Genomic DNA, 27,756 nt, shown 5'->3' with positions numbered 1-27,756 from the left:
AGCAGGGAGCCCGATGTGGGACTCGATCCCGGGACTCCAGGATCATGACCTGAGCCAAAGGCAGTCGCTCAACCAACTGAGCCACCCAGGCGCCCGAGTCCTTGTTCTGATGATGAACATGTTCATCCTAGGAACCCAACGCAATAACAGCTACCATCGGCTTTGCCCTCCTCACCTCCTTTAATCCTCCTAGTAACCCTTTGTGGTTGTCATCTCCATTTTGCCAGTGAGGAAACTGAGGCACAGAGGGGTTACTGACCTTGCCCGAGGCACCCCAGCTGGGGGGCGGGGCCGGACTGGAGTGTAGAGCTCCGCTGCTGCTCTACCATGTGGCTCCTGAAGCCCACGTCCCAGACTCCATTCTAGCCTCACCTGTGAGCTGAGGCCGGGCCATGCCTGTCAGCCTGGTACCTCACAGATCAGTGCGCAAAGCTCAGGCCCTCGTGAAGACAGGAAGATTTCTGGAAGCCCACAGCTTTGTGTTTGAAACTGGCATGCTTACAAAATAAGCAGACTTTGATGAACTGCTGCTAAGCCAGAAGCTATAAGCCATCCTCCTTCCTCTGATGTAGCTTACCAAACCTTCGTTGAACTGGAATAAAATAAACTCTGTTTTTCAGCCTGGCATGTGGGGCCTTTACTGAACAGCCCCATCTCTCTCTAATGCCTCTTTGTTTCTTGATGCTACCACCCCCTGCAGGCCGTTCTTTTATTCCGGGTTCAGTAGTACCAAATTCTTCTAATTCCTTATTGTATAAGGAATTATACACCAGCTGGACTGGGCAGTTTCTGACCTCCATACTTGTCCATGCTGTTCCATCTGCCTACATGCCTTTCCCCCTGTTCCCAAGTAATGCAGACTCATTAGCACAAGAGGGTCCTTTCTGCTGAGAAGCCCCCTCTGAACACTCCCAACTGAATTAGGGGCTCTCCCCATGGCCCCCACAGTCTATATATCCCTCTGGTCCAGTGTGGGTCATGCAGTCTCATTTTCTGTTCCAGGCTCTTGTCTGGGCCATCTTCCCAAACCCAGCACGTCCCAAGGGATGGCTGCAGGTGGCCATCAACCCAGGGCTGCTGAGGTACATGGTGGGAGGAAGTATCATGTCCTGCGTCAGTGTGCCGAGTCTAGAGTCCCAACAGCCATGAGTTCAAATCACAGCTCTTGACATGTTCCTTAGCAAATGTCTTCACTACTCTGAGCCTCAGTTTTCTTTTCTGTAAAATGGGAATTACCAGATGTCAAAATCAAAATCGCTATTTTAAGATTTTGTGCCATTCATCCTTTGTTCATTCACCCAGTACCTACTTTGTGGGCATCTGCCAGGGTCTGGGGAGTGCAGGTCAAATCGGACACAGCTCCCCACCAGTGTGGAGCCAGCGTTCTCCGGTGAGGAAACAGAATAGAACAAGATAAAGATCAGGTGGCCCGTGCTGGTTTGGGGAAGGGGGGTTGGGAGGCTCCCTGAGCAGAGGCCTGAGGGAGCCCAGGGAGAGCCACATCAGAGAGGGTTCCAGGCAGGGGTCGCAGGCCCACAGGACCACACTGACACCGTTCCTGGTGCCACAGGGCGGCTGGCATGGCCGGCGGAGTACTCAAGAGGAGGATGTGAGCAGAGGAGTGACACAATCAGATGTAGCTTCTAAAGGACCTTCCCGGCTGCTGTTGGGGAAAGGCCTGGGGGCGCCAAGGGCAGAAGCTGGGAGCCCAGTGGGGAGGCTGCCCCCACTGTCCAGTCCAGGGGAGCAGTGGGGGCTTGAGAAGGTCAGGGGCTAGAAAGGAGGCCACCATAGTCCTGCCTTCAAGGATCCCCTAGTCTGGGGGGGTGGGGCAAATGCGGGTGAGTGGTAGTGTTGATTTGGATTTTGACGAGGCTCAGTTGGTCCGTGGGCCTAAAGGTTCAACCCACCATGGGGCCGACAGCCAGGAAGTAGCCGGTGGGCGGCTGCCATTTCGAGCCCTGGCCTGTGCCAGGTGCCCAGCTGTGTTCTCTCACCCCACAATCCCGGCAGCCCCCTCGGGTGGCTTCTGTTCCTGCCCCCATTCTACAGACGAGCAGCCTGAGGCTCAGAGAAGGGCAGTAGCTCCTCCAAAGTCCCATGGCTCCGACCACGCTGGGATCCCGTTCCGGATCTGTCTGACTTCAGGGTGAAGACCTGCCCCCCCACCTCTGGGGCAGCCAGCGAGACTCCTGAAACTCGCATCTCTCCCCCAGGTCCCGGGCAACTTCCACGTGTCTACACACAGTGCCACGGCCCAGCCACAGAACCCGGACATGACCCATGTCATCCACAAGCTCTCCTTTGGGGACACACTACAGGTGAGCAGGGTACACACAGGTGGCGTGGCTGGGGGTAGGTGTACCGGGACTGTGTGACCTGGAGCCTTCTGTCCTCTCTGGGTACAAATGTAACATCTAGAGGGGTCACCCCCTCTGAGTCTCTGTCCAACAGCACCTCTGTATTATTCTTTCGGAGCATGCGCCTGCAGTTTTGATAGCACCATGCCCTTGGACCCTTGTGTTGAGACCTGGAGCCTGGGGAAAGAGACGCACTTTTCATGAGCCAGTGCTAAGTGCTAGCACTTTCTCCATGCCAGTGAGGCCTTACGAGGTATGAGGGGGCACCACACCTTAGAGCTGTGGAGCTGGGCCCAGAGAAGCCACTTATCTGGGGGTTCCCCGGCAGATCTGTCTGATGCCGGAGTCCAGTCTGTGTGCCTCTACAGCCCCTTCTGCCTTCCAGCCCAGTGCCCATGCCTACCAAGTAGGGGTGCCGTGGTGAAGGAAGCCTCCTGACAGTCCTCGGTGAGGATGGAGAGGGCCACCTCCAGCAGGCCCAGCCCAGCAGCTTCCTACCCATGGCAGCCATGTATTCCCATACATCCCATACATACAACACAAGCCACCTGCTCTCCACCAGCTGCAGGCAGGGGAGCTTGGGTGTTCTCTCTTCTCCACTACTCCCCGTGGTCCTGAAGGTAGATTCTGGAACTGAGGCCCAGAGTAGGGAGGTAACTCGTCCTGCCACAATGCTGGGATCAGGACCCTGGGTCCAGCCACCAAGCCTTGCTCGATGAGAATCCTGGCTCCTGGTTAAGAATATTGGAGGGTAGGGTCCCCGCAGGGATGGTGGTGCGTACCTGGGGCTCACATAGGCCCACAAGCATAGCACACACACCTATTACGCATTTACGTGCACACCCATGTGCTCAGACTCACGCACACACTCATGAGACACACGCTCAGACGTACACCCTGACACACACGTGCTCGTACATATACCATAAGATCCATCCCTAAACACACACACCAAATGTACACACACCCAGACTCTTGCACAGACACAGTGCACACACACCACCCAGGGACGCGGCACAGACTCACCCACGTTGGAACAGCTCACATACACACTCCTGCCCGCACTACCCCACTCACATGGACCTGCCAAGCACCATTCTTTATAAGTGTGACCTTCTTTCACTCTCTTAGCAGCCCAAGAGGTGGGTACTTTATTGTCTCCATTTTACAGGTGAGGAAGTTGAGGCACGGGGAGGTACAGTCCGTTGCAGAGCCTGAGTTTGAATCAAGAGTCTGGCTTCAGGCTGCACCGCGGGCTCCACCTCCCCCGTGCTCCCTCCGGAGGGCACACTGCCCCTCAGGCACATGCACGCTCTCACACTTCCTCTTTCCACTCCGCATCGCCTCTGCTTCTTTCCCTGTGGGCACCTTGGGCCCAGCCTGAGGGGCCAGTCATCAACCTGTCCAGTCCCTCTGGAGGCCACAGAGCTCTTCCTCTTGGAGACAGGGCTTAGGAACAGAGAAGGCCTGGCCACCGTGGGTGCCGTGAGCCAGACTCCCTGCCTACACACTCGGTGAAGCACAGCCTGCCCTGCGACTGTGGACTCCCTCCACACAGGGTTCACCACCCACGGGGCCCCAGCTCTCCACTCGGGGTCATCGTGTGTTGGCTCCCCAGCCGGCCTTTCCAGATCCAAGTCCTGGCTCCACCACATACTGGTTGTGTGACCTTGAACAAATGATTTAGTCCTGCTGAGCCTCAGTTATCTCATCTGTAAAATGGGGACAGTAAATAGTACCTGCCTCAGAGGATTGTAGTGAAGATAAAATGAATTTCTGCACATAAAGCCCTTAGATCAGTGCCAGGAAGAGAGTAAGCAGTCAAGGAAATGAGCTCTTACTGCTGTTGCTCTCTGTACCCTAATTCTGCACCAGGCCCTGCAAGACAAAGCAGCCATGCTCATGCAGCCATGGAGAAGACAGAATGCGGGGTGGTCCCCACCCCCAGCAGGACAGGAGCTGACAAATCACAGGCAGGTGGTGGGCGACAGGCACTCCATATACTAAGTGCTAGGCAGTGCCCTAGCTGCCTTTAGACCCACCAGCTTGGCAAATCCTCACCGCGGCCCTGGGAAAAAAAAGTCACTGTGAACTCTGGTGTGCCCAGGGGAAAACTGTCCAGGGTCGCTCGGCTCTGCACAGCCAGAATTCAAACCCAGTCTTTGTGCCAGGCTACACTCCGTCCTCTGGACGCCAGAAGCCTGCTCTTTCTTACCTAGAGAGCAACGTTACAGGTGACCCCATGTTTAATCCTCACAAAGACTCCCTTAAGGGTGCTGGATAGCATTTGTTGTTCCTGATGAGGAGACTGGGTCAGAGGGATTCAGTAACTTGCCCAAGGTCACACAGCTTATAAGAAACCAGGTATGTCTGGCCCCAGGTCTTCCATTGCTGTGCCTCATACAGTCATGGATTCATCAGACCTTCTTGAAATTTCTGCTCTGTGCCAGGCCCTGGGGTTACATGATGGGTAAATGATACAGGACTCTTGCTCTCAGGAGAAGAGATCAAATAAATGAGCATGATCGTATAGGACAAGGAGGGTTAAGGACAAGAGAGGCGTGGGATTCTGGGCAGTGATATGGGAGCAGGGACAGGGTTCCTCCTAGCCTGGGAAGTCAGGGAGGGCCACCTCCCGGAGGAGCGTGACTTTGCAGGTAACATGTAAGCCAGCCCCCGAAGGGTGAGAAGGATTTGGCCAACCTCAGCCAACCTCACAGGGAAGTCTCTCGGGCAAGGAGCATCTCACACATCTTCCGCTCTGTGATACATGCAGACAGTCATTTTCGTATGAAAGGCCCTCAAGGTTCCTCTTAGAAAAAATGGGTCAGCAGATGTCCACATGACCAGAATGATGTTCTATAACAAGGCCTGGGAAGTGAGTGCTCCTCAGAGTTGGAGAGGATGCAGAAGAGTCCCTGAAGGGAAGCAGGGAGCTGAGTTTTACGGGGGGCGAGGGATTCAGGCAGGTGGGGCAGGTGGGGCTGACTGGGGCAGGTTGGTGGGTTGGAGCACCCACTTGCCGTGTGGAAGATGGGCCGTGAGGCCAGACCGGAGGTGAGGGAAGGGCTGCGGCCAGAGCCAGGAGAGACAGGGCAGCAGGGGGAAAGGAAGGGGACAGACGGTGGGGAGGAGAGGGGACAGTCTTGTGTTGCTATGTGCCGCTGGCCGAACAAGACAGAAACAGCCTTCTGCCTGGTCATGATTATGGGTAAAATAGGATTTTCTTTAAATGAGAAAAAAACTTCGCTGAGGTTCCATCTACCCACCCATTATCCATCATCCATGTAACAAATATTTATTGAGCTCCTGCTATGCACATTATGTGCCTTGTGCACATTGCTGAGGACGAGCATGGTCCCTGCCCATGTGGAACTTACAATCTAGAGGGGAAAACAAAAGTTAATCAAATGATCATACAAATGAATGTGAGATAAAACCATGACACATTGACTGGGAGGGAACATTCTAGTTCTCCTCTCCTCTCCATAACCACCATCCTCTTGGGTTCAGATTGTCCTTCCCTAAGGCAGCAGTGGACAAACTTCCCTTTTCTTTGGGCTTGTTAAGAGTGTACAGCTGTTAAGTGCTCAATAAACATCAGCCACCTGAGACAGGGATCGAGGATCAGGTCACCCAGCTGCTTCCCACTGTTCCTGAAATGGCCCTCTCTGCAGGAGCCTATCCCCACCTACCTTACCCCCTTCCCCTGGGGACACACGGGCTTCTGTTCATTCCTCAGTCTCCGGGCTCATGCTTCACAGATGCTGCTTGCCTGATTAACTTCCCACTTTCCTACAGATCTTAGTGTGTCTCTTCTTCCAGGAAGCCCTCCAGGGTGACTAGCTTGGCAGCCCCTGTTAACCATACCCATGGTGACATGCCCCATGTACCAGGCATGCCTTGCCCTGCTTTAGATTTTCCTGTAGCTGACATGGTTTCCCCTCATCCTCGGAGAAGAGGGAGGATTTGGCCTTCGGCCCCACTCTACATCAGGCCCTTTCAGGGGCCCAGTTGCCGTGAGGAGAGGGCTCTTCACAGCTGCTGTATGTTCTCTGCGGCAGATGCAGTGGGAGGCCAGCAGCCCTGGAGCCTCAGAAGGCTGTAGGGGATCTAAGGAGGCGTGTGCTGGAACCCAGACCCACCTTTACTTGTATTTCCAAAGTGGCTTAATGGGAAGAGCTCAGATACCTGAATTTGGAGCTTGGCTCAGCCATTTATCAGCTGTGTGACACTGGACGAGCTTCAGCACTTCTCGAAGCCTTGGTTTGCTCTTCTGTAAAATGGGCTCAACAGTACATCATTAGAGGCACTAAATGAGATGACTAGAAGTACGGCAGGATAGAGTGGTGTGTTACAGGGGCCCAAGATGGGTAGCAAGCTAGTGCCTACTACGTGCCGGGCCTGGGCTGTGTCGGTCTCTTGCTCCCTACAACTTCTCTATGAGATAGACCACGCTGGGTAAGGTCCCTACACCAGGGTGGCACCTGGCCATCCCCTCGTGTGGCCAGGCCCAGGCCTGGAGGGGTGGCATCCTGGGGTCAGTCCCCTCACTGTGCTTCTCCACAGGTCCAGAACGTCCATGGAGCTTTCAACGCTCTCGGGGGAGCAGACAGACTCACCTCCAACCGTACGTATCCCATATCACAACTGGGAACAGGGAAAGGGGGAGAAGAAGGGAACGCGTATCAAGCGCTCCCTGTAAGCCCAGCTGTGAATGCTCCTTTCCCACAGCGGGCCTGTGAGGGAGGTGGAATTAGCCCTATCTGACAGACCAGGGGAGGTAAGTGGCTTGTCCCCACCCTCCCCGGGGAAAGGATGGGACAGCCCCAGGCACGTCATAAGAGCTCAGTGAGTACCAGCTATTATCATCATTATTGTTGTCATTACTGCCACCGAATTGTTTTTAGTTGAGGTGATCACCTAAGATCCCGCAGGGAGCCATGGCAGAGCCCGAATTCATCCTAGCTCCAGCGGTAGGCACCGTGATAATAGGGCTGAGGGTGGCCCAGTCAGGTCTGACCACCTGGGCCGCCCACCCAACCCCACACTCTCCTTGGGCTGGAGCCCTTCCCACCCATGAATGCCCCCTCCCTGAGCCCTCCACCTGCTCAGCTCTCTGGCACCTTGGTCCCAACTAAGGAGGGCTCCGTGTCTTTACACACTGACACACCTATGCACACACCTACCTGTCTGTTGCCTGATCTAATGAAGTTTTGCACACCTACACACTCACGTGTGCACACACACGGGGCCTTGGATGCATGCACAGAATGGGGTCCAGGAGACCTGTCCGCTTAAATGGATCCACCCCCTGGATCCCGCGGCACAAGTGACCTTAACTTTCCTTATTTCCTCACCTGAGCTCTTCTTTTTTATCCACAAGGCTTTTCTCATTGTTTCTTAAAATACATTCTGCTCTCTGATGGTCAGAAATTCAAGCAAAAGAAAACATCTCTCCATGAGTGATCCCCCACCCTCAACAAATCACACTTTTCATTTCTCCATGTCCCTGTGAACTCTGCCATCAGCAGAAGTCATCGTCTCAAAGCCAGTAGATGGCAGTTTACCTTCTGATTTTTGTCCTTGGCAATTTTTACGTGACCACGGTTTGTGGACAGTGTTTCCAGTGGAGACAGAGGCACGCCTGCCCATCTAGCAGCTCTGACGTGCTTTATTAAGGCCTTGTCGTCTCGTGGAAAATGTCTGTTCCTAGTTTTTTACCATCACAACAATGCTTGTGATATTTATGGTATTTGCTTTACCTTGTCCCGTTGCTTTCCCTTGGGTGCGGGCCCGTTCGCGCCGCCTCCAGCAGCATAGGAACACGCAGCGGGGCCTCCTTGTCTTCATGCAGATGTCTGATTCTGACAGAGGGAGATGATCCTTCCCGTGTTAATGTTGGTGTCATTGTTGGTATAGTTCTGTGGAAGGGCCCTCGTTGCCCCAAGGTGGTGGTCCACACCCGCTCGCAGTTGGCACAGATATTGACATAGAACTGAGCTCGGAAGGACCCACACGGTGTCAACCAGTAGAGCGTCTGAGCAGAAAACCCTGCCTGCTCTAGGGCTCATGAGGAGAGCCATCTCAGGCTGGCTTCCATGGAAAGAAAATGCATTAGATCAGACAACAAGCAGCCAAGGGTAGGGCTGGCTTTCATTCCCTCTGCCCTCCAGCTTGGCCTCCCTACTGGGCCTTTTTGCCTTTGCTGCCCCCTCTGCTCCCAGACCTTCCCAGTGAGGGCTGCTTCTTATCATGTAGGTCTCAACGCAAATGTCACCACCTCCGAGAGGCCCTCCCTGACCACCTTATCTAAAGGAACTCCCACTTCTAGGAAACGATTTTTCTTCCAGCAGACCGCTTTCTTTGAAGATACTGAGGAGTAACTGTGGATGTTTTAGCCGCGGTGATGATGACATTGTGGTTGTTGTGTTTTGATTTTTTAAAGAGGCTTTATCTTTTATAGAGACATAGCTAAAACATTTTTGGACGAATTTATGTGATGTCTGGGATTTGCTTCCAGATAAAACAGAGCAGGGTAAACGATGGGGTAGGGAGGAAGCAAAATCGACCGTATGTTGTTAATTGCTGAAACTGGGGAATGGGAGACCGGCATGGGGAGGGGGGTTCGTTATAGGAGCCCCCATTTTTTCATGTGTTTGAATTTTTCCATAACAAGATGTTAGGAGGGAGGGAGGCTGCGAGCGTAAAGTGTATGTGGGCCTGCCTGGATCAGGTCGGAGCCAGCAGCCCCTAGGAGGGGTCCACTGACAAGTAGTCCACGTGGGTGGAATTAGGCGCGGTGTCTCTAGTGGGCATTTGGCAAATTGTATCAAAGGCCTTAAAAATGGTCATTGCCTTGAGTCATCATTTCTACTCATAGAAGAGTAAGCTAAGGAAATAATTAAAAGAGTGTGCAAAGATTTAGGAAAATAATGTCCATTAGGTCATTGTTTATAACAGTGAAAATGAGGAACAGCGTCAGTGTCTAGCCACGGGGGGTGGGTTGAGTGCATTTATGTGGCTGCGCTGTGGGATATGTGCAGATGGGTCAGCACTTCACTGGCATTCGGGCAGCAGACATCTATTGAGCACCTACTGTGTGCCAGGCGCTGTGCTAGGGGATACTGCAGCAAATAAACAAACAGAGTGGAGCTTATTACTTTCTGTGTCTTGGACCTAAAATGGTATCTGTGGTGTTTAGTTCTTAGAAAAGGGTACAGTATGATGCCATTTTAGGAAAACATAAATATATGTATAAATATAAGTCTAGCAGTTTACACACAAGAATGTGAATCCATGGTTTTCTGTGGATGGTGGATTTGTGGGTGGTTTTTATTTTTTTCTCTTTATGATCATCTATTTTGTACAAATTTTAACAGAACTATTACAGGTGTGATTTTCATAAGGCTTTCACTTTTTCATTCCCTCAAGTGTTTAACCTAGGGTGATGGGCATTTGGAGCACTGTATCTCAAGTATGGTCTTCGGGCTCCTGGTTTAAAATGCAGATTCTGAGGCCCACTCTGGAACCATTGAGTGGGGGTGAGGCCCAAGTGTCTGTCTTTTAAATCCTGGATGACTCTCCTTCTCCTGACACCCGAAGACCACTGTGGGCTTGAGCAAAGGGGTTTTGGGGTCTTCATGGGCTGCAGGGCTTTTCTGAGGTTTTCAGAGGAGTCAGGTCTCAAGACAGTTCAGGAAGCACTGCCCTTTCCTTACAAAGATGTAGTATTAGCAGGAAGAGGCCATGAATGCCATCTGCATCCCCTAACCTCTTACAGCAAGCAAGTCCAAGGACTCAGAACTGATTCAGCCAGTAGACCAGGATTAGCACACAAAAGACTAAATTTCTGTGTTATTTTAGCTCCGTGATCCCTGACCCAACATTTTAGAAGGGAAGTATAACTGAGCTTCTCTTAGCATCCCAGAAGCATGATCCAGGGGAATCCACACCTTTCCTGGGTGCTATTTGGCAGCTTTGGGCCAGCATTCTGTCAGCCTAGTGTTTGATTCCAGTTACCTCATGCTTATCAGAAGCTGATGCATCTGTTCTTCCATTCATGGCTCTGACCAACCATCCTTCCATCGGTTCATTCATTCAGTAAGCACTTGCTATTTTCCACTCTGTGCCAGGCCGTATGCAAGGTTCTGGGACAAGAGATGAGTAAGGCTTGGTCCCTGCTCTCTGCAGCCTCCCCCCATCCAGTGATGGTGGGTAAGAGTTACAGTGCAATATGACAGGGCCAGGTGGAGGGAAAACTGATCTCCCATTAATTGAAAATGAGGAAAGAAATTAAACAGTTCTTCATAAATGCAGTTTCTCCGGTTCATTGGCTCTTTTTTTTTTTTGATAAAAAAAATTTTTTTTTTTTTTAAGTAAGTTTGACACCCAACGTGGGGCTCAAACTTATAACCCGGAGATCAAGAGTTGCATGTTCTAACGACTGAGCCAGTCAGGCACCCCATCGTGGGCTCTTTCTTTTTAAAACTTAAAACCCAGCTTGTTTCAAAAGGAACAGTGTTCATACAGGACCGGGGTTGCACCATGAAATGTGATCTTTATCAAATCCTGCCTTCTTCCCCAGAGGCTAAAACTGCTAATAGTTTCTTGGGTATCTTTCCAGAAAATTCTATATATTCATGCATATAGAGAGAGTGAGTCTTCCCTGCCCCCAGTACCTGGAAACATGTTGTTAACTCCGTTCTGTAACTTGGTTCTTTTCACTTAACAATACCTCTTGGACCGTGGCTTCTCCCAGTACCCACTCTTCAATGTTTGCCCTGTTGATGGACATTTGGGTCATTTCCAGAATTTTATTATCCTATACAGTGCAGGAATAAAGATCCTGATAGACGGAGTCACTCAATTCCTGGTGTCCAAAGGGAGAAAATGAAGAGGGGTTGTTTGGTGATGAAAATTTGGAAACAGCCCCCCAACAATGCTGAGCAGGTTTAGGGTTGAAATGACATAGAGTTGCCAGCTGGGCAGTGCCTGTCCCCCTGCTTCATCCTGCTGTGTCCTTCCTGCAGCTCTCGCCTCCCACGACTACATCTTGAAGATCGTGCCCACGGTTTATGAGGACAAGAGCGGCAAGCAGCGGTACTCGTACCAGTACACGGTGGCTAACAAGGTACGTGGTCCGTGGGCCCAGTTGTGTGCAATTACGCCCTCTGCTGGCTCTAAGGAGAAATGACAAGTATCTGAGCGCGATTCCTGCTGGTTCCCTTTAGGCAGCCTTTCCTGGGGCGCTGCTCTGGCCAGGCTCTGTCCCTGGGTAAAGATGAGAGGCTAGTCTCGGCATCAAGGGGAGGAAGTCTAACCAGGAGATGGGTTGTGATCTGTTGAGAAAGAGCCTTGCATCTGGCCCCAGTTCTTCAGACTCAGGACCCTGATTCGTCAACACAGAACAGATGTTCTCGCTCCTGGGGTACAAGCACTTTATCCAAAATCACCAGATGGCCATTGGTTAACAGGAGTGTCCTAGGACCCCAATACTCAAAGTCGTGGAGAAGCAGGTAGACCTTGATGGGAAGCAGAGCACGGTCAGAGCCCACGGAATGGGATGACTAACAGTTGTTTCAAGCTGAGACAGCCTCTAGCTTCCCGGGAGATGACCCTGCCAATGGACATGAATGCTTGCAACATGCTAGTTGAGGCACAGCCCAGTGGATCCCTTTGTCACCAGGACTGTCCTTTTCCTCCTGTTCTAGAGCTGCCCAAACCCCTGATAGGTGATATGTTGTTTAGCGCAGTTGATAATAATAATAGAGTAGTAGATACCATTTATCAAGCACTGACTGTGGGTTGGATATTAAACTAAGCTCTCTACCTCTACCATCTTTTCAGTCATGACAGCTCTGACTGGGACTGTCATTGTCCCCATTTTACAGATTTGGGGACAGTGACACTGTCTTGGCACCGAAAGGTGGTCATAGAGCTACAAAGTGGCCAAGTGGGGGTTAGAACCGAGTTCTCCTCTGCCTGGCCTCTTGCTCACATCACCCACTCAGCCTGAACTGGGGCCGTTGAGTCTGTTGGGCTGGGAGCTGCTCTCTCTCAGGTGACTTGAGGTCCCTATGCCTAGATCTCCCTGTGCTGATTGATGCTCTGGTATAACTTTCCAAAGGGAGTCCTGTTTCTTTTACTCACTGTCTCTTGAAGCGCATCTCATTGTAACTGTGAGGTGCGGACAGTATCTAAGGGCTGGGATACGGATGCAATCTGAGCAGGAAAGGTGGGGCTGGAGCAGACTGCTGGTGCAGACCCAGCTCAGTCACCTGCCAGCTGTGTGGCCTGGGACAAGTCACATAACCACTCTGGGCCTCCGCTCACTCATTTGTAAAAGGGATGGTTCCCACCTCATAAGATTACTATCAAATGAGGCAATGTTTTAAAAACTGCTTTGTTCACAAAGGAGGCTTTGGGTAAATACCTACTGCTGCTATTTTTCATTATTTTCCTCTATCCCTCCGCCCTGGGCTTTGACCCAGACAGTCACCCTGCCCCATCAGCTCTCCTTGGAGAAAGCTAATCTTGTTTTGCCCAAGGCTCCTTCCCCTGAGAGGCTTTGGCAAAGACCCAGCAGCCGGAACAGCTTGCTCAGCTCTCTCTGTGGCCTTGGCCCCAGCCTGCGCCGGGAGGAAGTGGGCTGTGCCCGTCAGAGCCGGCTGCAGTCCATCAGGGTGGGTAGGTCTTGGGTCATCCCTGGAGAAGCGTCAGAGCGTGGGCCCTCGCATTTGGGACTGGGGGCACCCCCTGTGGTCTAGTCTGGTGTACAGTTATTGTGGATGAATGGGAATAGCCCAGACGGCAAATGCCCAGACCAGAGAGGACACGTGTTAATTCAGCTCATTAGCATCCTTTTAATCCCAGCCAGCCAAGTGCGGTCTCCGGAAGCCTTGTGGTAGGGTCCCTTGGTCCTTCCAGTTCAGTGTGTTCCTTCTTTGAAGATGCCCACTCCCCACATGGCCTTTATGTCTCTTACACACCCCCATCCCCCCCCACACACCCCCCCTCAGGATGTCACATGTGGCATAGAATGCCCCCTCCTCACTAAGCCTTCCAGCCGGCCTGGGGAGAGTTGGGCATTCGCCGCCGGCCCCCACGGCACTCCCGGCTTCTGCGGCGTGGCAAGGACAATGACAATGCGGTGCTATATTGTGGATAGTCTTCTACATCTGCTTCCTTCTGCAGACTGTGACCCGCTTCTGGGGATGGGCCAGAGCTTTCTCCCCTCAGGGTCCGCAGCAGCCAGCACCCACAAGAGGTGCTCAGCAAACAATGAGTAAATGAATGGATTTTGCATGGCCAGGAATTAGAGGGGGAAATCGACCTTTACTGATCTGGCTGTAGCCCAGATCACACCTGTTTTTTACGTCTCTGCTCTCCAATCCTGGTGCTGCTTCCAGGTCATATGGTCAATGTTCAAGCAGCCAGAAGAGTTGAAAATGTCCCCGGCAATGCTGCCCATCCAGCTGCTGACAGCAGAGCCTCCAGGGCAAGGGGTGAGAGGAACTGGGGGAGTCCGGGTCCAGGCAGGAAAGAGAAGAAGGCCCCTTGTTGTGGGTCGCCAGAGGACGCTCTGCAATCCACCCCCCACCCACCATGAGCCATGGTTTGTATGTCTGGTTCTCATGTGCCCCTCCTCCCCTCCTCCACCCCAGGAATACGTCGCCTACAGCCACACAGGCCGCATCATCCCCGCCATCTGGTTCCGCTATGACCTTAGCCCCATCACGGTCAAGTACACAGAGAGACGGCAACCTCTGTACCGATTCATCACCACGGTGAGTCGGTGGGCACCTGCCATGCGCCCCTTCTCCTGGCACCCCGGCTGGTTCTCGAAGGGATGGGAGGCAGCCTGCAGGGCTAGGATCTCAGGCTGTACACAGGAGGTTGTGATCCCTAGGATGTTGAGAGAGATGTTATCAGAATCATGTCAATATCGACGGCATGTCATCAAGAAAATATTTTCCAAAGGAGAATGTCACTAAATGAATTTAATTTGTTAAGCAAATGTTTGTATGGCTCAATGAGATGTTTGTGATTCTCTCCAGTGTCTTATTTTTATGGGTTTAGCAGGGTTTATCCTTTTCTGTGGAAATTTTACAGTGAAGATTTAACTCATTTTTTTCCCATGTCTATTTTCCAGCTATAGCTGCTGGTACTGTCAGGTTTCTTCTTTCTTTCCTGCCTGCTTGTTCTCTTTTCTTTTTTTCTTTGATTTTTTATTTTTCCTTTATTTATTTATTTATTTATTTTTTGCCATTGTCTCCATCAAGTCTGATTTTCTTTGGGGCAGCTTCAAGCTGATGTCATTTTTCTTTGATGCTGAGTATTTCTGTCAAGGATGCTATTTCCTGGCCTCCCGTTCAAAGTGTCCTTGGGGGCAGAACAGCAGGCTTACAGCACCCTGCTTCAGCCAGGAGGCCCAGAGATGTTTCATAAGCCAGAGTCAGCTGAGGTGGAGGAGTTGGGGTGATTATCCCTACCTCACAGATTTGGAAACTGAGGCCTAAAGGTCCTTATGCTTTTGTACCTCTTCATACTTTTAATAATGATTCAAGATCAAGGGTCTAGTCCTGGATCTCTCATTCCTGGCTCTCACTAGATTTGTACTAGTCACAACTCTGTCACAGAAAAGACAGAACCCCACATCCAGCTGGCTTGATGTAGGTAAGCCTTAGGCATGGCTAGATCCAGGCACAAATGTTGTCCGGAATAGACATTTTTTTAGTCCTGTTTTCCTCTATACTGGCTTCATTTTCAAAAAGAATTTACTAATGGAAAGTGCCTCCTTCTCAGTAATTTGACTGAGTCCTGGATAAGATAGTACTGTCGCTGGCCTCACTGAGCTCCCATTCCAACCTTGCAGCCTAGAGAGTGAAAGGAGGATCCCAGTTGACCAGCCCCAGCTGGATCACAAGGACAAAGATTGTGAGGGGTGGGGTTCCTCAAGAGGAAAATCAGGGGTCAGTTACTAGAAAACAGAGAGGTGGATATCAAGAGGCACAAAGTTCCGATGTCTGCAACAATGTCTCCATCCTATCCACTACATAGCAGTAACAGGCCCTACTCCCCCTGCCTCGCAGGCCTCATGGGACTCAAAGGACATCATCAAAGGGAGGCTCTTTGCCTGATAGAAAGCCATGTGGGTGCAAAGGGGTCAGAACCCTGGTGCTTATATGAGCCTCACAACAGACTTAATGCCACTCTCGGACTCCATACAAATTTGAAACTTCTGGTCAACAGAGGGCACCTACCATAAAGCTAAGACACCGGACACAGATTGGGAAAAGGTATTTCTCACACGTACAAGAAAGGAATAATCTTCAGAATTTATACAGAGAGAATTCCTACAAACCAGTAAGAAACAGTTAAGTGACCAAAAAGAAAAATGGGTGAGGACTTGACCATTGGAGAGACCATACTGGCCGTGAAAAGATGCCCGAGTTCCCTGGAAATTGGAGGAATTTGATTCAAAATACAAGACCCAGTTCGTTCCTATCAGACTGGCAGAAATTACAGACCTGCCACAATAGAGATCGGGAGGATGCACAGCAAGGGGACCTGTATCCACTATCTGGTACACAGGTAGTTTGGGTCAGCCGCTGGGGGGCTGATGCACAAACCCTTTGACCCAAAAGCCAGGGGACTTGTGAGCAAGTAATTTTACCCAAGGCCATACAGGGTAGCACCCAAATGGTGTGGGCTTTTTGTTTTTTGTTTGTTTGTTTGTTTGTTTGTTTGTTTTACCCTAGCGCTCCTACCGCATACCCGGAGTAAGACAGAGACTAAGACACAAGTTGGCGTGTTTGTGCGGGTGTGGTCTGCTTCTCAGAGGCCCTGGGGTCTGTGGCATTGGCAGTGAGAGAGAAACCCCCTTTGTCCATGTTTCATTGTAGGGTTGAGAAGGATCTTCATGTCCCCTTATTTGCTCCCATATGCCACGTATCTGAGGCTCTGAGTGTGAAAACCCCTTGGCAAGTGGCTGAGAAATGAAGCAACTTCATTTATTCGCTAAACTTCTGCGAGAACTTACCATGTGCCAGGCTCCATGCTGGGCAACAGAGGTAGCTGAATTTGGCTTTCTCCTTGTCCTTAAACTGCTCCCAGCTGGTGGGGAAGAGGTGTGAGCACGCAGAGAACTAAGTCCCGTCCAGCAGGGGCTCCACTGGAGCTGTGCACCAGGCACTGTGGTAGCAACAACTGCCTTTGGTTTGGCACATCTGGAGAAGGAAACCCAGAGATGGGTCTTGAAGGATGTAGAGACATTTTCTAGACTGATGAGTGAAGCAGAGAGGGTCTTAGCACGGGAAACAGTATGTGCAGAGGTGCCCGACGATGGCATGTTTTGTGAAGGCCACGTGGCCTCTTTTGATGGGGGTGGACTTCTGAGAGCCGGAGGTCCCAAGAAGTCACAGGGGAAGAGCCTGTCCTTCCTAACCCAGAGGCCAGATACCTCCATGACTCCCATTTCCTTCTCCTCCTGCCTTTGGCCATCGGCCTCGCCTCCCATCTCGGCCCCATCCACCTCTGCCCGAGCATGGGCCATGCTGAGGGAACCTCCCGACAGCATGAGCCTGGTGGTGTTTCTGAAGGCCCCGGGCCACCATCATGGTTGCTACGGCAACCGTGGGGGTCAGCCCCAAGTGAGCCAACTGGCTGTCCCTGGCAGATGGCGTCATTGTGGAGCTTCAAAGGCCCTTGTCACGAGACGAGACAGCAGATGTGGCGATGACGCTCACATGCAGACACACGCAGCTCAAAGAGCCCTGGGAGCCCTCGCAGCGCGGGGTGGGGCCAGGATGGAAGTGGAGGCACCTGCTCTGACTTCTTTTTCTCTCTTTATAAAATCAAACACTTGTGTGCAAAGCCCCCAAAGCCCAAATGGGGACCTCTGCAAATAGCTCCTCACGGGGGCTGTTTAAGAGAGGGCTTAGGCCAGAGGCCAGGATGTCGTCATGTGGCGGCTGCAGGGCTTCGGAGGCAGCTGTGGGTGGGCTGGAATGAGGTGGAGTGCCGTTCAAGGGGGTGTGGGTGTGGAGGGGAGAGGCAGGTGGGGCCTCCCTGACACGTTTGTACCTATCAAGTACCCGGCTTATTCGAGGTTGCCCCTCTAGGGTCTCATGGTCTGCAAAGGACTTGGACATCCCGAGTCTGAACAGAGGAGGATCCCTCCTCCCGGCAGTCTCCACCAGGCTGCACGGGGCTTCTCTCTCTAGGCACCTGGGGCACGTTGCTCAGACTTCCGCTCTGTGCTATTCCAGAAAATTCCACCACTAAAGGAATAAACAGATGGTATTTAACAACATGCAAGTGATCCCCTTCAAAGTGCCCCCTCCCACACACGCACATTTGTTCCCTGCCCCTGCCACTTGCCAGAGCCCCTTTTTTGGGATTGCCTTCAAGTGGGTTGTGGTGACAGATTGGATGACTTCAGCAGTGTCACATCACTCTCCTTGTGTGTTTTATTCCATGAGGGAGGAACAGCCAGAAGTCAGAAAGTACCACACTGGGCCAGTTTGGCCGTGAAACTTTTTGCCCACCAGAAAGTACCAGCTGGTAACGGCATGCTTCCATTGGGCAGCCGAGATAGCTGAACTAGACATAATCCCTGCCCTCCAGGTGCTCCTTGCCAGTGAAATAATCCCCCAAACTTTAGATCGCACTTTATAATTGCCAGGCCTGATTATGACGAGCTCCAGGTCTGATGTCCCTGTGTGTCCCCAGCATCCAGCACAAGGCCTAGCCTGGATGTAGGTACTGGATGTAGCTACTCAGAAATATACAAGAGACAGCTGCTTGAAGAAGTGATCATATAGCTACACTTATTAAGCATTAATCTTATAATTATCTCCTTTAACTGTCCCAGGTACCTCCAAGGTAGATGATATCAGTCCTGTTTTATATATGAATTAACTGAGGTCCAGAGAGGTAAAGAAACTCATCCAAGGTCACATAGCCAGTAAATGGCGAGGCTGGGACTTGATCCCAGAGCCTGCTTCTGTCACATCCCCCACCCCACTCCCAGTCCCACCACTTAGCTTGGGAGCCTCCATCCTCCAAAGTAAAGGCTCTCGAAGATGTCCCAGCAACAGAGTCCCCAGAAACCATGGAGCCCTTGGTAGGACACCAGGATGATTTGATACAGTGACTCCCTGCTGGGAATCGGGAGGAAATGTTATAGCAGGAAACAAGGTGACATTGTGAGCATGAGTGATAAAATCACCGTCACACACACAAATCATAAAAAAACCAAAGCAACGACAAAAAACCAGCCCACGTCAGCTGTCCATCTAAGACTCGTTGGCTGGTCGTTTGCAAATTTTCCTGCCCAGAACTGATTACCTTTCACTCATCTATTTGGGCACCTGCAAGGATTTGCCATAGACAAAAGGCATCATGTACTCAGGTGGGAGATGGGGTATGGGGGAGATAGTAAAAACAATTGAGAAGAGACAAACTTAAAACTGGGGAGGTTTTGCCCAATAAGGCTGTACGGGTAGGGAAGGGACCAGCTTTGTAGCTGGACCCGAATCTCCCCTACTCAGACTTCCCTTGGTGTGTCTTTCCTGGACCATGAGCTCCAGGAAAACAGGGCAGGGCCTTAGTCATCTCTGGTCTCCAGACCTGGGGCAGCGCAGGTAGGTGATAAGTAGCCATCAAACACTGAGCAGACGGATGGAGGGGTATACACCTCGGGCCACCCCCATACCACAACAGTTTCTGTTATGTGAGTTGTAACACAAGGCCCACATTAGCAGCTCAGTTATTCAGGGCTGGGCATGTGTAAAAAGCTTTGGTTCCAATCTTTCCACACGTTTGAGCAGAGCTAGATCTTCTAGAAGGTTGTGTACCAGGGACAGATTGCTCCAATTGGGTCTGCACACAGATCTCTCAGTTGCACTGGAAACTCCCGGTGCTTGCTTTTCAAAGGCAGATTCTGAGACATATAAGGAATACTGGAATGAATGGAGAGAGCTCCCTTTACAAACTATGCTTATTTTTACAACCACACAACTTTGTTGATGGGGTCCTCTTACTTCAGGACATTTGATATGTAAAACCTAACAGAATTGAGAAAGTAAATATAAAGAAGCCATCTGTGTATGAAGACAGGGACTGAGGGGATCCTTCAGGTTGGGGGTGAAGCAGGGGGGGTCTAACCGAAAAAAGCAGACCCTTTGCAGCCTTCCAGACCCGGATTCTCCTCACCCTTGCCTATTTGGTAGCTGTGTGACCTTGAATAAGCCTGTCCCTCTCTGAGCCTCTGCTTCTCCATCTGTGAAGTGGGGGTCACCCCATTTCCCTAGTACTTGCACAGATGGAGTGAGAAGGGAGAAGAAAGTGCCAGCTCAGGCCGAACACATAGTAGGTGCTCAACCGGGGTGGGGCTTGGGGGAGGGGAGCAGGTGTCTTGCAGCTGCGGCCCTTGTGAGAGTGGCGGGGAGAGGACTCAGTCCTCCCACCAGGCTCCTGTCCGGAGGCTGGGACTGGGGGGTCTGGCAGGCGTGACGCCACTGGACGGAGACCACCACACCCTGTCCTCCCCCACTTTTCCGGGGCCCAGTCATCATCAGCTTCCCTCCCACAACAGCCCCCACCCCTGCGAAGCCACAGCTTCGGTGTTCTCATCCACGGCTCCAGTCTGTCTGCCGCCACCGGCATCTGATGGGACTCCGATTCATTATTTATTTCCTCAAACTGGGCCTTTTCCATAAGCTTTTCAAGCCATGCTGCCTGGCTGAGGACAGTGAATGAACAGTTCCCAAGCACTTGTGGTACAGCGGTCAGCCAGACAGAGGTCATCATGGTCCTCACGGGGCGGCGGGGGGTGGGGGGGCATTTTACAGATGAGAGAAACTGTAAAAGGCTCAGAGGGGTGACCTGGCTTTCCTGGCCACAGTGGCAGGGCTGGGATCTGACAACAGGAATGTTTACTCCGGAGCCCACAGTCTTCACCCCCACCCCCATGTTGGTGTGTGTGTCGTGCTTCTCCACTGCCCACTGTGGAAAAGTAAACGGGGTGGGGGGGCGATGGATTAGGAAAGCATTCGTGTTGGTGGAACCACAGAGGGATTCAGCTCTCCAGCCAGTGCGGTTGGAACACATCCTTTCCATATTATAAGGAATTAAGAGTTCTAATTAAACTGTAAGAGAAACATACACACACACACACATACACACTTTCTTTTCAAGGTAGGTAGACAAGCTGACTTCATTCTAGTCATAGTAGGAGGTTGGGAAGCTGGTAGAACCACAGGAAGTCTCTGCTAAAGAACAAAGGGGCATTATTGATGACTTCTGATAAAAGCAAAGTAATGCGTTCCTCTCAGGCCCACTGGGGCCTGGATATTGAATTGTCCTTGTTTCCATTTCCGGAGCCAGGGCTGCTGACCAGAGTAGGGTTGCATGTGCTGGCTGTGGCGGCCCTTTCTGACTCAGTGGCCCTGCTCCTTCACCACCCTTCGCTGAGCTTGTCCCCCTGCTTCAGGGCCTGGTCAGGATATAAGACCATGGCAGGGGTGAGGGAGCAAGGGAACAGGCATTCATGGCGGTGTGTGTGACACACTCATTCACTCTGACAGCAGCCCTGAGGGCTGAGGATTAGCCTTCCCATTTTTTAAAGTAAAGAAACAGAGGTATGGGAAGTAAGGATGACACAAGGGCACACGACAGGAGGGGTCCCAGCCAGAAGTAGCTTTGTATCAGGAACTTCTGATATCTTCTTGGCGTTCGGGGTTGAGGTAGAGTCTTGGGGAGACTGAAGAGCTCCCTGACTGGCCAAAGAATGGAAACAGCCTCTGGCCTAGGTACTCTGCCCCGAGGGATATGCTTCATCACAAACACTCCTTGGCACTTAGCTGAGGAAATATCCTGTTGAGGTCTCAGCTATCCCATCTGTAGAATGGGCCCTTGCAGTGCTTGGGACGTGGGCCGCTGCAAAGAATCTGCATGTGGTACCTAGGAGAGCTTTGCTGTCCTGTCCTTCTATGAATTGACTTGTTCTCAGCTAAAAGAATTAGGTAGAAGAAGGGAAATTGAGACCCAGAGGCTGGCTCTGGGAAATAAGTGGTATTTTACCCATTGTTCTTCTTAGAGTGGGTCTCAGATCTTAGAAACAGCTCAGATCTTAGCAACAAGGTCAGAGCCTTCTGGTCAACTGCAAGATTGGATTAGGTATCATTTACTGAACACCTACTAAGTGCTGGGAGCTCCGGAGGCATTTCCCGCAGTAGGACAATTGGCAGGGGTAGGGGTGGTTTCCCCCATGTCGTAGATGAAAAAAGCTGACACCCTGAAAGTCTCTCCCTGGCTAGAGTGAGTGAGTGACAATCATGACTCGGCTTCCCAAGGTGGAGCCCTTTCTGCCAGGCAGACCTCCCAGCACTCACCTCCACTCACTCACCACTCTGCTCAGGGCCCCCTGCGCCACGTCCAGTGAGGAGGTGTATGACTGGTTTATCTTCACTTTTATTCATTTGTATTCATGTTGGCGCATCCCCATGGGTCAGCAAGGTGCCGGGCCACCATCCTCCCTTTCAGCAGCCCTTTCCTTAGTCTGTTCTTGAGATCTGCTCTACAGATGTGGAGAAGCCTGTTATCTTGACATCACCAATGTACGGCCTATGTCCGAAGACAGACACCCCATCTGGTGCAGTCTCGTAGCTTCATGTATTTCCCTGTGTCTCAGATGTAGGAACGTGGCCTTCTCAGGACCCAAGGCGGCCATGACAGGCACTGCCTTAGAGAGTCCAGATGTGGTCACCTCCTGGTGTTGGAGGTTTCTGTGCCCCCGCCCCGTGTCAGAATCCAGGGAGCATTACAGCCTGAGAGCACCCCAGGGCCCCTCTCCTCATGACCCCTGCTTCACCTCACACCAGTCACCACCTATGATTATGAGTGTGTCAGGAAGGCCCAAGCAGGCTAACGGCAAAATAATGAAAGTAGGGGGCCATAGCAGCATCAAGCAGGCTGCTAGGTTTCTTTCAGCTTTTGAGGTGCCTCGCCCCACCCCAGAATGTGCCAGAAATCCCCCTCCTCATTTGACTGGTGACCAGCACTTTCGACAGATGTCGGATAATGGGAGATGTGCTGCTGAGCTGGGTAGTATCAGGAGATGCACATGGGAGCTCACTACAGGGCCTCCTTAGGCTCAGGCTGACAGCAGCTCACTCGGATGGGGTCAGTGGCTTAGTGACTTGTGTGCCCCAGGCCCCAGCTTCCTCGCAGCTGTGTGTTTCTTATGTACCTCAATGCATGTGTTGTCTCCTCCAGCTCCTGGCCAGTCCAGGAAAAGGAGGCTTCAGACTAGGTGCCAGGTGTTTGTGAATCATAGGCATGCTCGGGTTCCAAAGTGTGTGTGTGTGTGTGTGTGTGTGTGTGTGTGTGTGTGTGTGTGTGTGTGTGTAGGAGGTGGGGTGTGCATGTCTGTGTGTGGGTTTTGTTGTTGTTTTTTTTTTTTGCTCCATTGCACTTAAGTCACAATTTCCTCTTCTCTGATCCAAGCTCTAAAAGCATTTTGTGGTGTAAAATCTCCCATCATCTGATCCACTCTGCTGAAATAAGCCAGCTCCCCTGCCGTCATCGTCCTTGAGAAGTACCCCTGCGTCATGCTCTGAAGCTGGCAGGGAGAGGACTTGCCTGCTGAGAACACTTCATGATAATCCCCCCAGCGCCCCCCATCCTCTTCACTCCCTGGGGGGCTGTTATTACTGGAATGTCAGCTGCCTCACCTACAGCCTGTCCATACAGCCCTGCTCTGTCTGTCATGGGCCTCACAGGCCTCTGCTTAGCTCGTCTCATGGAAATATCATTTTAAAAATAAACCCTGGTTTGATTTGCACTTCCTTGTCACCTCCGCTGTGTCTCCTGGCCTCCTCTGCTGGGCAACAGAGGGTCCATTAAGGCACTGCCATCTCTCAGAGTCTTCCAGTGGTCGAGTGTCAGCGGCTGGCCGGCCACCCAGTGGTGCTTCCGGGGCGGTCTTGGGAGCCCTCTGGGACTGCTCAAGTGGGCTTCCTCTGCGTCCTGTGGTCATCTAAGTGCTCCTTCACTGTGGCGGGGGGTGGGGGGGGTGGGGGAAGAAGTGAGAGCCCCAGAGGCGGACAGACGTCGCTCTGCCACGCACTTGCTGTGTGACCTTGGAAAAGTGATTTCCTTGTCTGGGCCCCACGAGGGTGCGTGACTGAGGCGTGGCACACGGGTGACGGGTCGTAGGGGTTCTTGTGGACGGCATAACGTATGTGCTCCAGAGGCAGAATACATTTAAAGTTGCCTTGCAAACCTTCTGTGAACTTCTTTGATCTGCCATTGTCTATTCTTTGATTCTTTTATGGAACCAGAAAGCGATCGATACGTAGGTGAGAAAATTTTGAGTAAAACATAGCATGACTTGGATATGTCACAAGTGGAGTCCCTACAACTTCGAAGCAAAGTTAGTCGTTCGGTTCAGTGACGAAGCTTCATGCTTGAGAAGCAGCAGAGTGTCGTGTTAAGAGTACAGACTCCAGAGTTCTGAACTCTCAGTTCAACCACCGAGGACTGTGGCATTATTCAAGTGGTTCAATGTCTCTGTGCTTCAGTTTCCTTGGCTGTCACATATGTATCAGAGTAGGACTTCCTAGGGTTGGCCTGGGGATTCGGGAGGGAGGAGGATTCTCAAACCCTGCCTGGCACAGAGAAAGTGCTATGTGAGCTCTGTTTCGTCATGCAGGAAGTCATGAGCTACAGACATGCAGCAGGTAACATTCCTTATCATCCCCCTACTCCAGCAGTTCTTCACTAGGGGGCAGTTTTCACCTCCAGGGGACATGTGACAGCGTTTGGAGACATTTTGGTTGTCATAGCAGGAGGGAAAGTGTACTCCTGGCACCTCCTGGGTGGAGGCCCGAGAGGCTGCTAATCAACATGCCGCGGCACACAGGACGGCCCTCCCACGACAACAAATTTTCTGGTGCCCAAAGTAGATGGTGCCATAAGAAACTCTGCCCTAATATAAGCTTTCTGGTAGCACCATAGGCCCCCTTGTGCTCTGTAGCACTTGCCTTGCTTGTAGTTTTGCATTTGTTGGTATGATTATGTGGTTACTACCCATCCCCCTGCTACAGTGCAAGCTTCTGAGAGTGAGAGATTTATTTCTCACTCCAGCCCATCCAGGCCAGTGCTGCCTATTCTGCCCCTCCCAGATCCCCGTCACAGGCAGCACTAGGCCTGGACCTGTCTGATCTGGGTTCAAGTCCCAGGATTGCCACTTCCTGGCTGTGTGACCTTGGGCCAGTGCCACTGCCTTTCTGAACCTCCATTTGTTCATCTGTAAATGGGATTGTAAAAATCTGGTAAGTTTAGAGTAGAAGTTAAAACCATAGCCTCCAGGGTGAAGACATAGCTGAGTTCAAGTCACAGCTCTGCTACTTACTGTGTGAACTTACTTACCTAACTAAACCTTGGCTTCCTCACCTATGAAATGGGTCTAATAATCCCCTTCCTCATTTGGGAGGTGATTAAGGGATTTAAAGGAGCTGGGATAATTATTACTTTTATTATTATTAAATTCATCATCCAATAAGTGGGGTTTTTTTGAGCCCTGCGTATGTTCCAGACCCCGCTAGAGTGTCTGTACTTGCACAGCTCATCATCTCATGATCTGGGAGGGGTCTGACCTGGCGCTCCATCCAGCACTGACCTCTGACCACCGTCCCTTTCAGATCTGTGCCATCATCGGTGGGACCTTCACTGTGGCCGGCATTCTGGACTCCTGTATCTTCACAGCCTCGGAGGCCTGGAAGAAGATCCAGCTGGGCAAGATGCATTGACAACCCACCTGGCCCAGTGGCCGAGGACCCAGGGAGACCGCCAGCCCTGCTTCCAGCACCCTGTCTCCTCCTGCCCTCTTATCTGGCCCAGGATCTGGCTGCGTCCCAAAGTGGGGGTTGGGGGTGGTAGGGGGTGGCTCACGGTTTTGCAGCTACCTCTTTTCCCCATCTTTAATTTTAGGTGAATTACACTGCCTGAAGTTGTGGTGCCCCTTTTCCTGGGGAGCCCCAAGACCAGAGTTAGGCAGGGTGGGTTCGGAGATATCAGGGACCACTCCCGGGAGGGCTGCAGTCCCTTCCTTCTTAGGGGAACAGCCCAGGATCCACGTCAACCAGCTCTCAGCCAGGCTTTGACAATCTTGAAGCTCCCACCATTTAGAGGCACCAATCACTTGGTTTCTCCCCTGGGCAACCAGCCCACAGACCAGGGCTCTCCGCTGTGGGTCACACTGCCCAAGGTGCCTCCACTCGGCGCCTTCAACAAAGGATGGTACTTCCCAGGCGAGCCCCTGAGATGTGGCGCCGTAGATGGAACCCTCGCTTTTGCTCTATCCCTCCTCGCCCATCCCAGAGACCGCACTCAAGTCCCTCACCCCCACCCATTTCTTTTTCTCCCGAGAAGCAGATGCCCGGTTGTTGGGTAGCAGCGGTGGACTCAGATCTGCCCATTGGAAACTGGGTGGGTGGCGAGTTCCCCTTCTTCTCTTCCCCCTTGTTTCTCTGAACCCCCCACCAACGTGCCTCAGCCCCTGTGCTGTGTGGCAACAGCATCTCTTGGTGGAGGGGCTGGTTTTAACTGGGGAGTCATCCTTTCAACACCAGACGTGGTTTGTGCACTTAGGTCCAGACAGAAAGCATCCTTCTCCGCAGCCCTAAAATAATCATGTCTCACCGCCTCCCACACAGTTGCCATCAGTCCCAAGGCCTTCGGTGGGGGAAGCAAAGCAGACCAGTCCTTCTCCTGTCTTCGGACAGCTATCTTCCAGGCTCCCGAGGGGTGCACAGCATTCAGACTTCTCTGCAGCTCACTTGTGGCCCACTCGCCACTGAGTTCCCGCATCAGGGGCAACACACCAACACAACATGTTTCTGGTCCCTAGGGCAGCTCCATGGTCTCCCCACTTGCTCCTAAGCTAGGTCCCTCCCCTGCTGCTCACCCTCTTCCTTCCCCTTTAGTCCCAAAAGGGAGTGGCAATGGTCCAGGCCTGGATTCCATCCAGGGAATTTTAGGTATGCCCTTATGTCTCGGGGAGAAAGCTGCCTGCCTGTTTTCCATTTATATCAAGATTGTTTGCATACTTTTGTAATTAAGGGGAGTGTCCGGTGGATGTTTTTAAATTATCTATATGGATAGCTCAAGTCTCTGCCATTTGTAATTTTTGGCTCTGGATTCCAATTAGAAAAGTGTCCCCTTCTGCGTATGAGTTGACTGATGTTGTGAGTGTAAACTGCATTCGGTTATCTCTGGTATCTGTGGCCACTTGGATGGATTTTTTTTTTCCCATATTCTGTTCCCCAGTTACCGAAAGGAGTCTCTTTGTTGTGTGAATACCTGCACCTGTAGAGGGTGGGCAGGGCGGGGTGGGGAAATGTGTGGCATGCACATGAGTTGAAATTCCACTTTTATGCTTTTAAAAAAAACAAAAACAAGCAAACTCTTGAGGACATGGGGATGTCAGTTTCCTATGGAAGAGACACCTCTGACCCATTATTCTTATAAACAATCTCAAGGGGGGAAAATGATTTAGTTCTTTCCCCACTCGTAGGGCTCAAATAGATTAAAAGGCTGATTTTCCGAAGTATTGATGTGTGTTTCTTTCTACTTGATTGAGGCTGGCTAGCCTGGAGGCTGGGATCACAGTCAGAATGGAATTTAATTCTAGAGGAGACAAATTGAGAAATGTGGAAAAGATCCATGAGGATGATCAGAAAGTCAAGACCCCTTGGAGCCAGCCTTTTATTGAATCCCTACAGAATATGCCTGAATCTGCCGGTTTCCAGCTGGGTAGACCCAGGCCAGGTCCTTACCTCTCAGCACCTCTTTTTTTCTCAGGTGAAAATGGGGAGTGTACTAAAACAGTCTCATGGGGCTGTTGCCGAAATTAAATCTATAATATGTGCAGGTATGTCATACTGGATCAGAACGAGTTCATGTATGCAGAAAAGGGGTACGTGGTAAATCTTCAAAAATGGGGATTGTTTCATATAGGTATTCTGACTAGGATATAATATCTTTGAGAACAGGGCTGACACATTTTCCCATAGCTTTGAGCCAAGGGCTACTACATAAATGAAGTGTTTCATAAACTCTTCTTGATTTCCAAGGATCTGGCATTCCTTGTTCAGCCTTCAGCTCAGCAAAGGGAGACCATCATCAGCTATGAGAAGGAGATTTACACAGCTATTTACCGTCCTGTTGTCCAGTCCTTCGAGGCCCTCAACCTGGAACAGCACAAATGTGGATCATTCAATCAGGAATGAATGTGGGAGTGAACCAGTCTGCAAGAAACTCTTCACTGATTCTCCCCATTCTCTCATTGACGTCCTGATACTAGAGTTACCATGACCCTCGGAGC

At 51.5% G+C, this 27,756-nt stretch overlaps 1 protein-coding gene across 3 annotated transcripts in view; it reads left to right on the top strand.

The window, feature by feature from the left end:
• ERGIC1 (endoplasmic reticulum-golgi intermediate compartment 1) overlaps positions 1 to 26,979 on the top strand; it is a 104,259-nt gene extending 77,280 nt beyond the window's left edge. For all 3 annotated transcript variants that reach the window (XM_025867526.2, XM_073889906.1, XM_073889910.1), the window contains 5 exons: positions 2,217 to 2,321; positions 6,930 to 6,990; positions 11,393 to 11,493; positions 14,027 to 14,149; positions 25,073 to 26,979. In XM_025867526.2, the coding sequence (XP_025723311.2) occupies positions 2,217 to 2,321; positions 6,930 to 6,990; positions 11,393 to 11,493; positions 14,027 to 14,149; positions 25,073 to 25,180 (498 nt within the window). In that variant the 3' untranslated portion in view covers positions 25,181 to 26,979. The remainder of the gene's footprint in view (positions 1 to 2,216; positions 2,322 to 6,929; positions 6,991 to 11,392; positions 11,494 to 14,026; positions 14,150 to 25,072) is intronic.
• Positions 26,980 to 27,756: the final 777 nt, after the last annotated feature.

This window comes from Callorhinus ursinus, unplaced genomic scaffold, assembly GCF_003265705.2.
Source record: "Callorhinus ursinus isolate GAN/ISIS: 27379988/994484 unplaced genomic scaffold, GSC_fseal_2.0 scaffold3, whole genome shotgun sequence".
Classification (NCBI taxonomy): Eukaryota; Metazoa; Chordata; class Mammalia; order Carnivora; family Otariidae; genus Callorhinus; species Callorhinus ursinus.
This window is presented reverse-complemented; position numbering and strand designations above follow the sequence as displayed.